This window comes from Saccopteryx bilineata, chromosome 4 (genome assembly GCF_036850765.1).
Source record: "Saccopteryx bilineata isolate mSacBil1 chromosome 4, mSacBil1_pri_phased_curated, whole genome shotgun sequence".
In the NCBI taxonomy this organism is placed as follows: Eukaryota; Metazoa; Chordata; class Mammalia; order Chiroptera; family Emballonuridae; genus Saccopteryx; species Saccopteryx bilineata.
In genome coordinates, this window is record NC_089493.1 from 279,912,670 (window position 1) to 279,926,737 (window position 14,068).

The 14,068-nt window shown below is 51.8% G+C and overlaps 1 protein-coding gene across 8 annotated transcripts in view; it reads right to left on the bottom strand.

Annotated features, from left to right (window-relative positions):
- CIITA (class II major histocompatibility complex transactivator) overlaps window positions 1-14,068 on the bottom strand; it is a 55,040-nt gene that overhangs the window by 8,673 nt on the left and 32,299 nt on the right. For 7 of the 8 annotated variants that reach the window (XM_066274879.1, XM_066274878.1, XM_066274880.1 and 4 more), the window contains 9 exons: window positions 12,559-12,711; window positions 11,790-11,933; window positions 10,375-10,539; window positions 9,793-9,861; window positions 6,293-7,943; window positions 5,276-5,434; window positions 4,549-4,620; window positions 1,341-1,421; window positions 679-771 (listed from right to left, as the gene is read on the bottom strand). In XM_066274879.1, the coding sequence (XP_066130976.1) occupies window positions 679-771; window positions 1,341-1,421; window positions 4,549-4,620; window positions 5,276-5,434; window positions 6,293-7,943; window positions 9,793-9,861; window positions 10,375-10,539; window positions 11,790-11,933; window positions 12,559-12,711 (2,587 nt within the window). The remainder of the gene's footprint in view (window positions 1-678; window positions 772-1,340; window positions 1,422-4,548; window positions 4,621-5,275; window positions 5,435-6,292; window positions 7,944-9,792; window positions 9,862-10,374; window positions 10,540-11,789; window positions 11,934-12,558; window positions 12,712-14,068) is intronic. The other variant, XM_066274881.1, reaches the window with a different exon arrangement.

Below are 14,068 nucleotides of genomic sequence, written 5' to 3' on the forward strand. Positions count from 1 at the left end.
TGATTGCTTTCTCATATGTGCCTTGACCGCGGGCCTTCAGCAGACAGAGTAACCCCTTGCTTGAGCCAGCGACCTTGGGTCCAAGCTGGTGAGCTTTCTGCTCAAGCCAGATGAGCCCGCGCTCAAGCTGGTGAACTCAGGGTCTCGAACCCGGGTCCTCAGCATCCCAGTCCGACGCTCTATCCACTGCACCACCGCCTGGTCAGGCTTCTTGCATGATCTTTATCTCCAACTTCCCAAAACCTATTTTGATAATGTTTTACAGACAAATCCTAATTCATCTCTCCCATTTCACCGCCAGTGTAATTTTCTGTCACTAAACATAGTTCACTTCCATCACTGTATCCTTTATAATTACGGATTAGTCTGTTTGCTTGTTTGTTGTGTCATCTCACTAGAAGACTCCTGAGGTCTGGGACTTCGTTTTTGCTTTAAGCTGGTGCTCTAGGGACTAGACTGGAGCCTGCACTCATTCGGTGCTCCTTAAGTATTTGTTGATTATATTCATATATGACCGGATGTGTGGATGATTGAATAAAGAAATGAATGAGTGAAAGGTGAATGACTGGATGGACAGATGAAGGACAACGTGAATGGATAAGTGAATGAAAGAATAAAAAAGCCAGCAGGCCTCTGGGGGATGGATGTAGGCAGGGAGGGCAGGCCCAGCACACTCACTTGAGCGTCTCCAGGGCCTTCAGCTGAGGGAAGGTGGCCGAGAGCTGCGCGACACCTTCGTCCCCAATCTTGTTCTCGCTCAGCGAGTCCAGGCTGCAGGTGAAATCAGATGGTGAGCCATCAGCCAGCACCCTGGAAGCCACCTGACCTTTCCCCCTCCCTCTGACCCATCAGGGGCCTCTTCCCATCCCCCCAACCCTGGACACACCATAGCAGATGTCTGTCCCAGAACTTTTGAGAGCAAGTTGTCATCACCCGGGGGCACCAACTGGCCAGCCGGGGGACAAGGTTCTAGTTCCCAAAGGACCTGAATCCCTATGTTGCTTCCTGGAAGCCCCCACGGGCTGGGTCAACTTCCTGGCAACCTCCGGGACCTCAAGTGCTCCGTGGGATCACGCTCTCTGACCCTGTTCCTCTGTGGGGCTGCCGGGAGCAACGCATGAGTGCAAGGGTTTCAAAGGTCACAAAAGGATACGACTTTTTTTTTTCTTTTTTTAAAATTCCCTTCCACTGTTGCTTCCTTGCTGTGGGGTCATCTGGTCACTCACACCAGCCCCATAAAGGAAGCAGCAGGACAGAGAGTCTCACACACACAAGCAGGAGCAGGGTTTGAGGATGTCAAAACCGGAGGTCACGGGGAGGGCTCGGGGCTCTGTACTCACTCCAGATGCTGCAGGGAGGAAAAGGCCTCGAGGATCCCCACCAGCCTGGGGAAAGCCTGGGGGCCCAAGACAGGGCCCAGCCTAGGGAGGAAAGGGCAGAGGTGAGACCCTGACACTGGCTCCCCCTCAGTTCAGCCCCAGGGCGGGGACAGACAGGGCACAAAGGGCAGGGCAGGCCCATCTCAGGTCCCCTTCCCTTCTCTGCCTTCCGTCCCCACACGCCCCACCAGGTACGAACCTAAGTCCCCTCAAATGGCCAGCCGGGGGCTCCCAGCTTTCATCCCAGAGTGGGGCTCTCACTCCCGCTAACATCTACACGGACCCTTCTCCTGCCCTGGCCCTGGGAAAGTGCTTCCCACGCGCTGGCCTGAGGACCACTTACCAGTCCCAGGAAAGATGGTTTACTGATTGCGACTACTAATATATTTTAATAACAGATAGAACCGCTTCTTGAGCACCTATTATGTGCCTGGAACACAGCACATCCTTCACTCAGAGTAGAGCTCATTTAACCCTCACAGTGACTCTAAAGGGTATTTCTTACCCCATTTTACAGATGGGGAAATGGAGGCACAGAGAGGTTAACAAACTCACACAAGGTCACACAGCCTGGATTGTCATTTAGACTAGACTCTGAGGGAATGAGGAAAATAAAGGCAATGGAGGGCTGTTTTGCATTGGTTTTAAAATATAGTTGAATAGCCCTGGCTGAATAGCTCAGTTGGTTAGAGCATCTTCCCGAAGAACAGAGGTTGCCGGTTCAATCCCTAGTCACGGCACACACAGGAACAGCTCAATGTTCCTGACTCTCTCTCTCTCTGCCCCTCCCCGTCCTCTCTTGCTGAAATCAATAAATATAAATTAATTAATTAATAAAAAAGTAAAATACGGTTAAATATACTCAATGTAAAGACAGAACTCTCTTTTATTCTGAAATTCCATTATTTGGACTTCTTTTTTTTTTGCCATTAAAATGTTCATTCCTTGATAAAATGATGGTGTCAGCAGAGGTTGTTTTCCCTGTTTGAATGAATATACTTGATAAAAATTAAAAGATGGTAACTGCACATAGTCAAATTCACTTTGAAATATCGTGTCTTTAAAACCTCAAAGCCTACCGCTTCTCGGCCTTTTGGCTAAGATCAAGTGTGAAACCTCAAAGCCTGCCTGACCTGTGGTGGCGCAGTGGATAAAGCGTCAACCTGGAACACTGAGGTCACCGGTTTGAAACCCTGGACTTGCCTGGTCAAGGCACATATGGGAGTTGATGCTTCCTGCTGTTCCCCCCTTTCTCTCTCTCTCTCTCTCTCTCTCATCTGAAATAAATAAAGTCTAAGAAAAAATAACCCAAAGCCTGACCTGTGGTGGCGCAGTGAATAGAGCATTGACCTAGAATGCTGAGGTCGCGGGTTTGAAAACCTGGGCTTGCCTGGTCAAGGCACATATGGGAGTTGGTGCTTCTAGCTCCTCCCCCTTCTCTCTCTCTCCTCTCTAAATAAGACCTGAAAAAAACAACAACAGGACATTCGTTGCCCTTGTAGAACTGACATTCCAGTGGGAAAGAAAGATAATGGAAGAAACTGGTCAACGAGCTGGTCTGGGAGATCAGACGTGACATGCAGGAAAGTACCGTGGCCAGTGGGGCAGAATTTGACTTCTATAAAGTGGGGGTCAGATAAGACCTCACTCAGTGAAAATGAGAAGGGAGGGCGTGGGCCATGCAGATATCTGGAGAATGGCATTCTGGGCAGAAGGCACAGCCAGTGCAAAAGCCCAGAGGCTGGACCATGTTTCGTAACACTGAACACCAGCAAAGAGAGCCATCTGACTGGAGTGGGGGGCGAAGAGGTAACCGAGCGCTGAATCAGAGAAGAGCCCTGTCTACGAGCGGAACCCCTGCAGGATTTCCAGCCGCCGAGCTGGAAATATAGGCAGGTGACGCCTACAGGGTGCCTGGAACAGTGGCTGCTGGTCATACACCCAAAATAGTCTCTTCCTTTCTTCCTTCCTTCCTCAGAACTTTCTTGGGGCCTCCAGCCTCCAGGTGGCCTACCTCCTACTTCCGGGCTGTTCCACCCCACGGCTGCTGTTCCCCCAAGCACAGTTCCGACGTCAAACTAGGGGCTTTTTACACTGAAAACAATTCAAAGCTGGAGACAATTGTTTTCATACATTTCCTCTTTTCAGCAACATTTTTATCTGTGCACAAATTTGGCAACTTAGTCTCTGCTTGAAAGAAGAAACGCTTCTTTTTCTGGCGTTCAGGGGAAGCAGTGACCAAGAGAAGCAGACAGCTTGTGGGTAACCAGCTGGGAACCTTGGACAAGTTACTTACCCTTACTGAGACTCAGTTTCCTCATCTGTAAAATGGGGAGGATAATGACTATCTCCCAGAGTGGCTCTTGAAATTAGTGAGATTATATATAAAATGCACAGAGTACACCAAGCAAGAGACAGGCCTGCCCTGGCTTTTGTGACTCTGGACAAACAATTTATACTCCCTCAGTGGTCGGCAAACTCATTCGTCAACAGAGCCAAATATCAACAGTACAAAGATTGAAATTTCTTTTGAGAGCCAAATTTTTTAAACTTAAACTATACAGGTAGGTACATTCCTTATCAAGGTAGCGCCCACACATGGTATTTTGTAGAAGAGCCACACTCAAGGGGCCAAAGAGCCACGCCACATGTGGCTTGTGAGCCATGGTTTGCTGACCACTGCTCTAGGCCTCAGTGTCTGCATCTATACAATGGGGAGATAATAACAATATCTCCACACCATGTGGCCTCCCTACCTGGCTCACTGTCACTCTTTTATAAAGTTTTATTGTTTCAATCACCTCCTCCAGGAAGTCCCCTGATCTTCCCCAAGTCTGCACTCTCCAACCCTTAAGTTTCCTGCCATTTATCCCAGCAGGTGGCAACCGTTTATTTGTTCTAGGCTGCAAGCTCATTGAGGACAGTGGCCTTGTTCATCTGAGTAGGTCTACTGAATGAATGAATTCAAGTAAGCATGTTTACCAGTAAATGGGCCAATTTTCTTCCTAACACAGACTGGCCATGCCCCATCTGTTAGTTTCCAGATAGGTAGGGTGAGAGGGTAAAAATAACTTTGGGGACCCATTTCTATTCTGGTGGCACAAGCCCAGCTAATGCTGGATAAAAAAAAACCACATGGGGATCAAGACAATCCACCCCCTTGGCTTACGCAAACTCCAGCTTCTTTAGGTCCCGGATGGCGGGGAGTTCCCCAGCTGTGTCTTCTGAGGAACTTCTTGTCCTGGAGAAAATGGGCAGTGTTAGGTGGGGGACAGGCTCTCTGCCCATTGCTGAGCCCCTACTTTTCTGACCCCAGATGCCTGCGCCAGTTCCCAAAATTCCCCCCAAAGACTGTCTTTCTCATGGCTACTGTTGCTTGCCATTATATAGAAAAACCTCAGGACAGGATGTTATTGAGGCATTGCTGTGTGTGTCGTGGAAGAGCCTCAGGTGATGGCATGAGTGACAGACAGTTGTTCTGTGGTCAAGTTCCCTCTGTTCTCTGAACTTCAGAGCTCTGCTATCTATAAAATAAGGAGGATACTGGTCCTGGCTGCCTTGGAAGCCAGCCACAGGCCATGGGTGTCACTTCTGTTACTAGATGCAGAAGGCAGCTCGTTAACTCTTATTAAGGGAGAGAGAATATGTCCCTGGCTTTAGCTGAGAAAGAATGTACTTCATGGCAGGTTTTGAATGGGACAAAGCGATAAATCTGGGGAGCTCAGCCTGGTTGGTAACTACATTGAGAGATTCTGAATAGCCACTGCCCAGGGTGAGGGCATGGGATATCCCCCAAAAGAGGAGGCATTGGAAGTGCTAATGGCAAGCTTGATCTCAGGTCCTGTATGCCTTCAGCTTTCATGGCCTAGACCACCTCCCATCCCCATCCCCCTCACCTCTGGATCTGCACAAGGTTGCCCAGGTCTTCCACATCCTTCATGGACTCGGCTTGGAAAGGCTCAATAGTGAACTTCTCTTCCACTGCCTGGAGTAGCTTGGCTTCCCCACGCTGTTGTAGGGACTCCCACAGCCCCACCGTGTCGCTCAAGGCAGCCCTGTGGAGGGAGGGCCTCAGACCCAGGCAGTGACTGGGCTAGACCATAATGGAGGGGCAGCTCCATGAAGGGACCTCCTACCTCTTTAGATATTTTCCTTCCTCAGCTTAACCCCTACCTCCTCCAGAAAGCCATTAACGACCACTCCAGCCCTTACCGATTTCTTTTTCTCAACTCTCTGAGTTGTTCTGTTTCCTATTTTGCTTTGGCTACTAGGAAGCTCAGTGCTAGATTCTTGATTGAACTGCAATGGTGTAGGGCCTTACCGCTTGTGTAAAGTATGTTTAGGGGGAAGGTGGGAGAGATTCTCTGAAGATTAGGCTGAAGTGATCAAACAGGTCACAGATAGATTGAAATGAGCCAAATTAAGGAATTTACACTTCATCCTGAGGGTAGGGGGATACTTCCCAGGGTTGTGAGTATGACCAGATTCAAGTCCTCGGAAGGTTGCTCTGATGGTTAAATATACTGAAGTGGAAGAGGAGAGAAGGTATAGAGCTGGGGAGGTCAAGGGAAGGCTGTGGCTTTAATCCAACCATGACAAAATGGTGGCTGGATCAGGGAGTGGAGAGAAGAAAGCAAATTTAAACTCCAACCAGTCTTACATTCTAGCATTGGCCCCATGCCTGGCATATGGGAGGCCTTCAATTATTGGTTGAAAGAATTATTTGCTGTGTGACCTTGGGCAAGCTGCTGTCCCTCTCTGAGCTTCAGCTTCCTTGTCTTAAAAAATGAGGGAAACACTTGTGCACCCACCTGGCTGCTGTGTATACTGTATGAAAGTGATTTCAGCATGGTATTGAGACCACAGCAGGTGCCCAGTGCAAACAAACCCCTTTCCCTATGCCCTGCCCCCACCTGAAGTGGGTAACACAGCTGAGTCCCACGAGGCTCCTGAGTCCAGAGGGTTCAATGCCAGTGCTGCGGAGGTCCAAGGAAAAGTCCCGGCCTGCTCTCTCTAAGGTGCTGCCCAGTACATGGGTGTCCGGAGGTGTGAGCCGGGTACCCAGGAAGGAGAGGTGGGCGGGGAGCCCCTGCACCACATGCTGCCAAAGGCCAGCGTCCGATGCCTCGTGGGTGCAGTGCAATAGCTCCAGCAGCCGGCCTGCCTGCAGCAGCCCTGGTTGCAGGCGCTTCAGGTACCTGGTGAGCACCTTCTTCTTCCTATCCACCACAGCGGCTGCCGCCGGCCCTGCCAGGGCTCCCAGTGCGCAGGCGCGAGGCTGGAAGACTAGCCCAGCCAGAAAGCGCGGCACACCCTCCAGCCAGTTGTCATAGGGCCTCTTCTTCCTTGGGGTCAAAGCCAGATACTGTGGCAGCTCCTTGTCCTTGATCTCACTGCTCAGGGCCAGCCACAGGGCTCCCAGGAAGCACTGCAGGAGGAAGCTGGGAAAGGCCAGCTCGGTCTCGGGGGCTCCAGGGGAAGGCTGCACCAAGCCTTTGGCCACAGCCCAAGCCCTCACCTCCTCCGACGGGAACTGGCCCTCCTGCAGGGCGCTGTGGTGTCTGCGGCCCAGCTCCCAGGCCAGCCTGGCCAGTGCCTCCAGGGCCCCCGGGGGGCTGTCCCGGACCGCTGGGCCTAGCAGGCCGACATAGAGCCCCGTGAGCGTGGAGGGCAGCGCGGCCTCCTCCCCCAGCTCCAGGAGGGCCTCGGAGAGCTGGCACACGGCCCGGCACACAGTGGGACTGCGGCTGTGACTGAGCAGGAGCGGCTGGTCCCGGAGCAGCGCCAGGGCTCGCTCTTGGTGGTGCGTGGCCCCCAGCCGCTCAAAGTAGCGCACCACGTAGGTCTCGGCCTGCTCGGCTGAGAAGCCGGCCATCTCGAACAGGGCGTCCGCCTTGCTCAGGCTGGGAGCCAGGCGGCCCCGGGGCCGCGCCATGAGCAGCAGGGTGCAGCCGCGCAGCAGCTTGCGCTGGAAGAGCCCGGCCAGCAGCCCCCGGAGGGAGAGGGGTTCCGCCAGCAGGGGTCCGCAGGTGCTGTGCAGGAGGCTGTCCTGGGCTTCCAGCTCCTCAAAGCCATCCAGGATGAGCAGAACGCGGTCAGGCCTCCTCAAGATGTGACCAAAAACCTCACTGTCCACCGGCAGTGGCCGCGGGCCCAGGGAGAAGAGCAGATCCTGCAGGCGGTAGGAGTCCCCTGAATGGTCCAAACGGTGACAAGGCAGGTAGAAGACAAAGTCGTACTGTGGCAGCTGGCCGCAGGCCCAGGTCCGGCTCACTGTCCGGGCCCAGTGGCTCTTGCCCTGTCCTGTCTTGCCCAGCACAGCAATCACCCGTGTCTCACGTGGCCGCCGGCGGTCACTAGCTGCGAGCAGCACCTCAGACAGACCCCCACAGGCTGGCTGCCGCTCTGCCCAGTTAAGGCTGACCAGTTCCCTCTCCTGGCTCTTGCTGCTGCTCCTCTCCAGCCGTGCCCTCATCAGGTCCACCTCCACCAGGATGCCTTCCGGGCCTGCAGGCTCAACCTGGTACTTGTCCCGTAGTGAGTGGCGAAATTGCTCCACACTCTCTGCAAAGCCAAGGGATATGTGGGGTTGACGGAGGATGCTAGTGGCAGGACTGGCCACCATGAGGGCAACCAAGAAGCCAGCCTGGCACCATCACTAGCTTCTTCATTCATTCACCACACAATCTTCACCAATTACCTTCTTTTGTTAGCTGCCTTGTCAGTTGCCGGATACTCATTCATTCCCACACCCATTCATTCCTCATCTTCTCACTTCTTTATCTAACCACTCCTTCATTTACTCACTAACATCCTTCTTTTGCTCACTCACAATAGAGGGGACATTGGCAGGGCGTTAAGAGTTAAGATTGTGGAATCCATGTGTCTGGTTCAAATCTTAGCTCCACCACTTATTAATATAATCTAGTGGGGTTATATACCCCACTATGCCTCATTTTCCTCAACTATAAAATGGGGATAATGGGAGGGTTGTTTGTGATGTTAATGATTTAATATATCTGCCTCACCAGGCAGTGGTGCAGTGGAGAGAGCGTTGGACTGGGACAGCCGAGGACCCAGGTTCGAGACCCCGAGGTCGCCAGCTTAAGCATGGGCTTATCTGGTTTGAGCAAAGCTCACCAGCTTGGATTCAAGGTCACTGGCTTGAGCAAGGGGTTACTCGGTCTGCTGAAGGCCCATGGTCAAGGCACATATGAGAAAGCAATCAATGAACAACTAAGGTGTTGCAAGGAAAAACTGATGATTGATGCTTCTCATCTCTCTCCATTCCTGTCCGTCTGTCCCTATCTATCCCTCTCTCTAACTCTCTCTCTCTCTGTCTCTCTAAAAAAAAAAAAACACAACAAACCCCAAGGTTGCCTGCATGAGTGTGGGCTCATCTGGTTTTAAAAAGGCTCGCCAGCTTGAGGTAGGAGTCACTCAGTCTGCTATAGCCCCCTGATCAAGGCACATATGAGAAAGCAATCAATGAACAACTAAAGTGATGCAACAAAGAATTGATGCTTCTCATCTCTCTCCCTTCCTGTCTATCTGTCCCTATCTGTCCCTCTCTCTGTCTCTCTGTCTCTGTCACACACATACAAAAAAATGATTTAAAATATCTGATGTACTTAGAAGGGTACTTGGAACAGAGTAAGCACTTAGTAACTTGGCCATACTCTATTTGCTTTCTTTCTTTCTTTTTTTTTTAATTGAGAGGCATGGAGGCAGAGAGACAGACTCCTGTATGTGCCCTGACTGGGATCCACCTAGCAAGCCCCCTATGGGGCAATGCTCTGCCCATCTGGGGCCATTGCTCCGTTGCTCAACAACCGAGCTATTTTTAGCACCTGAGGCAGGCCAGGGAGCCATCCTTGGTACCCAAGGCCAACTCGCTTAAACCAATCAAGCCATGGCTGTGGGAGGGGGAGGGGGTGGAGGAGGAGACAGGGGGAGGGGGTGGAGAAGCAGTTGGTTGTTTTTCCTGTGTGCCCTGACCAGAAATCAAACCTGGGATATCCACATACCGGGCTGATGCTCTACCACTGAGCCAACCAGCCAGGGCCTCTATTCACTCTTTCATTCTCACCTTCTATCCCATACTCATCATCAACTTCTTCCATTCCCTCATGCAAGCACTCTCTCTTCCCTCATTCAGTCTCAGCCTCGCAAACATGATGTTAACACCTAGTGTGGGCTTACTGAGGGGTTGATCCTCAGTAAATATCACTTAAATGTAAGTGAGTGTCAGAATAAATGCTGATCTGATGGTAGAACAAATGAATTAGAGAATGAATAAATGAATGTGTCAAGAAATAAGGGGTTGAATAAGTGTAGAGTGAATGAGTAAAAGAAGCCAGATTTGGGCTCCCACCACCAGCACCCAGGGCAGAGGGACCCTGCTACCACTCACCAGGCCATTTTGGAAGCTTGCTGGAGACTTCATGAGCTTCTGGGCATTGGGTAGGGGACATCTCTTCCTCTGGCGATGGAAAGGGCAGTGTCAGAGTTAGGGTGAGGGGCAACCTCAGGTCAGTCATCTGAGAATCCAGAGGACAGAGCCAATTGAACTGGGTGGGGGGTGTCACAAGGTGGGGACTTGAGGTTGTATGCTGTTCAAAGATGTCTTTCTTTGGCCAGCTTTACTTAAAATTTTTTTCACCAATGTTTTAAAAATCACAACATCTATGTAAAATCAAAATTCTTGATTCTGATGACAATTCAGAAGATCGGGTCAAACTGGGCTTTTAGGCTGAGTGACAAGCTGGTGAAGGTTGGTGGCCTTGTTTAGGTGGGACATGGCTTCTCCAGTTGTCCCCTTTCCCAGCCTGCCAGGCCCTCCACTCCCTGAAGACCCTCCCTGTCCTGTTTTACACGAACACAGCCTGCTTGTCCCTGCAGACATCTGTTTGTGGACCTGACTGTGGGAAGCAATTCCTTCCCCCTGGGCCTAAATCCCGCTTCTAGGAACTCTCCCAGGCCCTGGGGTCCTTACCTGTCTTGTTTGCACGGGAGGTCAGGGCTGGCTCTGGCATGCCGGGAAGGTCAGCGGCAGATGGGGCGAAGGGGCTAGTGGAGCCGGGCCGGTCTGGGGACTTGGGGAGGCTGTGGATAGCTGGGTTGCTGGAAAGAGGTGCTTGGCTGGTCTGGGGCATCTCGCCTACATTAGATGGGAAGGGAGGGTAAGAATAACCAGGTGTCCAGCCAGGAATCCGCTTGAGTCACCCATCTTCAAACCAGGCTGTGGGACTTGGGCAGTCTGAGGAGAGGAGAGGAGAGCTTCCAAAGAATGGCATTTCAGGATGGAATTGAGGAAAGAGCTCTGGAGTTATTCTATCTCCTGGAGGCTTGGTACCCTCTCTGTGAAATGAATACAAACAGATCCTAGAGAGCTTAGAGCAGGGGTCTCAAACTCGCGGCCCGCAGACTAATCCACGAAGTTCAAAATATTTTGGATAAAATTAAGTAAGCCTAGGGGCCTACTTGTATTTTTCATTTCTCTAGCATCCTAGCTAGATATTAGCTTAGTTAACAGCAGTTGTGATGCGAACTACAGTTTCTGGTCGTTTTGTGACACTGAGTAAACTGCATGTACGATTGTGCTTGTTGTACTGACTTTTTTTTTTTTCAACTGCAGTGAGAAAAGTGTTGCATAACAGTTGCCTTTTGTAGACCTAGTGCGGCCCGCTGAACGGCTGTGATCTTGCTCTGCGGCCCACATGCTGAGTTGAATTTGAGACCCCTGGCTTAGAGCAAGTGCTACTATGGTATGTTTTCTACTGTATGGTCAGTGCTCATTTTCCTAGAAGCCCAGAATGATCCCCTGCTTCTGGGCACTAGTGCATTATTCAAAAACTGCCATGTGACCTTCAAAGGATGCTCCTCAAATGAGCACAAGTGTATCTCTAGCCTCATTCTCTTTCCCATACCTGAGAACCCCAGTATGGGTTCCCTGGGCGATTCACAACCAGTCAGTGTGGCGGTCAGAAGGGATTGTTTTACTGACCAGAACACAAGGCAATTTAGAGAAAGCTGTGCAAGTATGCACACCAAACTGTTCATAAGAGTATACTAAGAGGGTGAGGGAGAGACTCAGTAACCCTTGTAAGTATCTGATTGTTTGGCTTTTTTTTTTTTTTTTTTTTTTTTTTTTAGAGAGGAGAGGGAGAGACAGAGAGAGAGGAGAGACAGGGAGAGAAGGGGGGAGGAGCTGGAAGCATCAACTCCCATATGTGCCTTGACCAGGCAAGCCCAGGGTTTCGAACCGGTGACCTCAGCATTTCCAGGTTGATGCTTTATCCACTGCACCACCACAGGTCAGGCTGTTTGGCTTTTTAATGAGTATGTATTGATTACATACTCATTATGTAGTCAGCAGGGAGAGGGGGTGGGGGGCCAGGTCTCACTCACCTTGGTAGATGAGTATATTGGACACCTCTGTCCCAGATCCTGAGACTTGCCAGAGGCCCTGGGGCAGAGCAGGGAGAGTGGGGATGATGTGGATGTGCCCAGCGGGGAGACTCAGGCAACTCAGCAAGGAACTGGCAGTGGGCGCTGCAAGAGGCAAAGGCAGTGAGGCGGGATCTTCTGCAGCATCTATGTTCATAATCCTGTTTTGTGATCACTTGATTAACATCTGACTCCCTTTCTTTTTATTTTTAGAGAGAAAAGAGAGGGGGGAGGGGCAGAAAGCATCAGCTCCCATATGTGCCTCGACCGGGCAAGCCCAGGGTTTTGAACTGGCGACCTCAGCATTTCCAGGTTGACGCTTTATCCACTGCGCCACCACAGGTCAGGCCTGACTCCCTTTTTAAAGGGCTCCAATCTCCCAAAGAGCAGCAGCTGTGCTTGCCTTGCCCGTGGCAGTGTCCCTAGCACCTAACAGAGAGGCTGGCACAGAGAGGTGCTCCATTCACAGCTGACGAATGCACTGGGCTGGCAGGTGAACTCCAATTGCTGGCGATTCTCTGCTGTGCCTTGCAGGGACATGGTTCTTTGCAGAGCATGTTTTCTGGCACAGCCAGCATTGACAGGGACCCAGAGGATGGGACTGGCTGGGGTGGAAGTGGGTGACACTGGTTGGAGTTGGGATTCCTGTCCCTGGTGGCCCCAGCCTTAGTCTCTCCTCAGGCACCTCTGGGGAGGGGGGATGACCACCTTCTCCAAGCCCCTCACATACCAGGTGTCAGGAAGTTTTCCTCCAGCCGGGTCTGGCCAGATGTTGGCTCCTTGTTGAACAGAGTAGGTGGTGAAGGACAGAGCAGAGCTGAAGAGTCACTCACTGGCCCCACCAGGAAAGTACCAGTCACCATGGGCACAGGTAGGGGCTCGGCTGTGTGGAGAGGGCGGGGTTAGAGGCTGCAGGAGATCTAGGCGGGTTCCTGGGGTGGGAGCACTCGGGAGCAGAGCAGGTCTCTCTCCTGGCAGTTGTAGGAAACTGCTATCCCATACTCAGCCCTAGGCGAAGCCGGTGTGATCACCAGCTATTCGGGGCCAGGCAGCCTCCCGTCCCCAGCCCTCTCTCCTGTGACTGGGTCTGTAGAGCTTCCTGAGATGGAGACCTAGTGATGGCCCCATTAGGCCACTAAGGTAGGACAGATCTATAAATAGGCTGTTGGCCTAGGCCCCTACCACCTTCTACAGCCAGTCACAGAGCCCCTTGGGGGACCCTAAGAAGCCCCAAGTACTTCACAAAGAAAGGAGGCGTTGTACCCCCATCAGACTGGGGCAGGGTTCTTCTCCTCTGTTAATGAGGAGAGCTCAAAGGGTAGAGACTTGCTTCCCCCACCAGGTGGGGAGCTCCCTGAAGACAAGGACTACTTTGCCATTATCCTGGGGTCTTCATGGGCCAGACCCCTATGTCCCCCATCAGATTGGAACTCTCGAAAGTCATGGACTAGGCTTCCTCCATCAGATTTCAACTCCTCAGCCTGTTCCCCACTCAGGGGCTGGCCTGTCCACCTTTGCAATAACAACTGGGTGGGAGGAGGAGGGGAGGAGGGGAAGGAAGGGGAGGAAGCATCTGGTGGGAGAAGATAATAAGCTTGGAGGAGGAGGTTCATGGGGGTGGGAGGACACTGGGTGACCAGCAAACCCTCGGTGACTGCACCCTGAAAGGAGAAGGCGGTGGAACAAGGCAGAGTGGGGAGGGGGTGGCAGGGAGAAGGAGCAGGGTCTCAGCTCTGACTCAGCGTGAAGAAGATGGGATGTTGGCCCCGGCCAGTTGGCTCAGTGGATAGAGAGTCTGCCTGGCGTGTGGATATCCTGGGTTGGATCCCCAGTCAGGGCACAAATAAGAAGAAACCATCTGCTTCTCTTCCCCTCCCTGTCCCCCTCTCACAGCCAATGGCTCAAGTGGTTTGAGCATGGCCCCGGCCACTGAGGATAGCTCAGTTGGTTCAAACATTAGCCTCAGGTGCTAAAAATAGCTTCGTTGCAAGTGTGGCCCCAAACGGGCAGAGCATTGGCCCCAGATGGGGGTTGCCAGCTGAATCCTGGTCGGAGCACATGCAGGAGTCTCTCTCTGTATCTCCCCTCCTCTCACTTAAAAAATAAATAAATAAAAGGAAGGAGAAGGGATGTTAAGGAAGAGACTTTGTAGGAGAAGCTGAGTCTCAGCAGCCCTTAAACTAGTCGAGGTATGGAATCATGATCTTAGTTTCAATCCCAGCTCCACCTCTCAGTAGCTG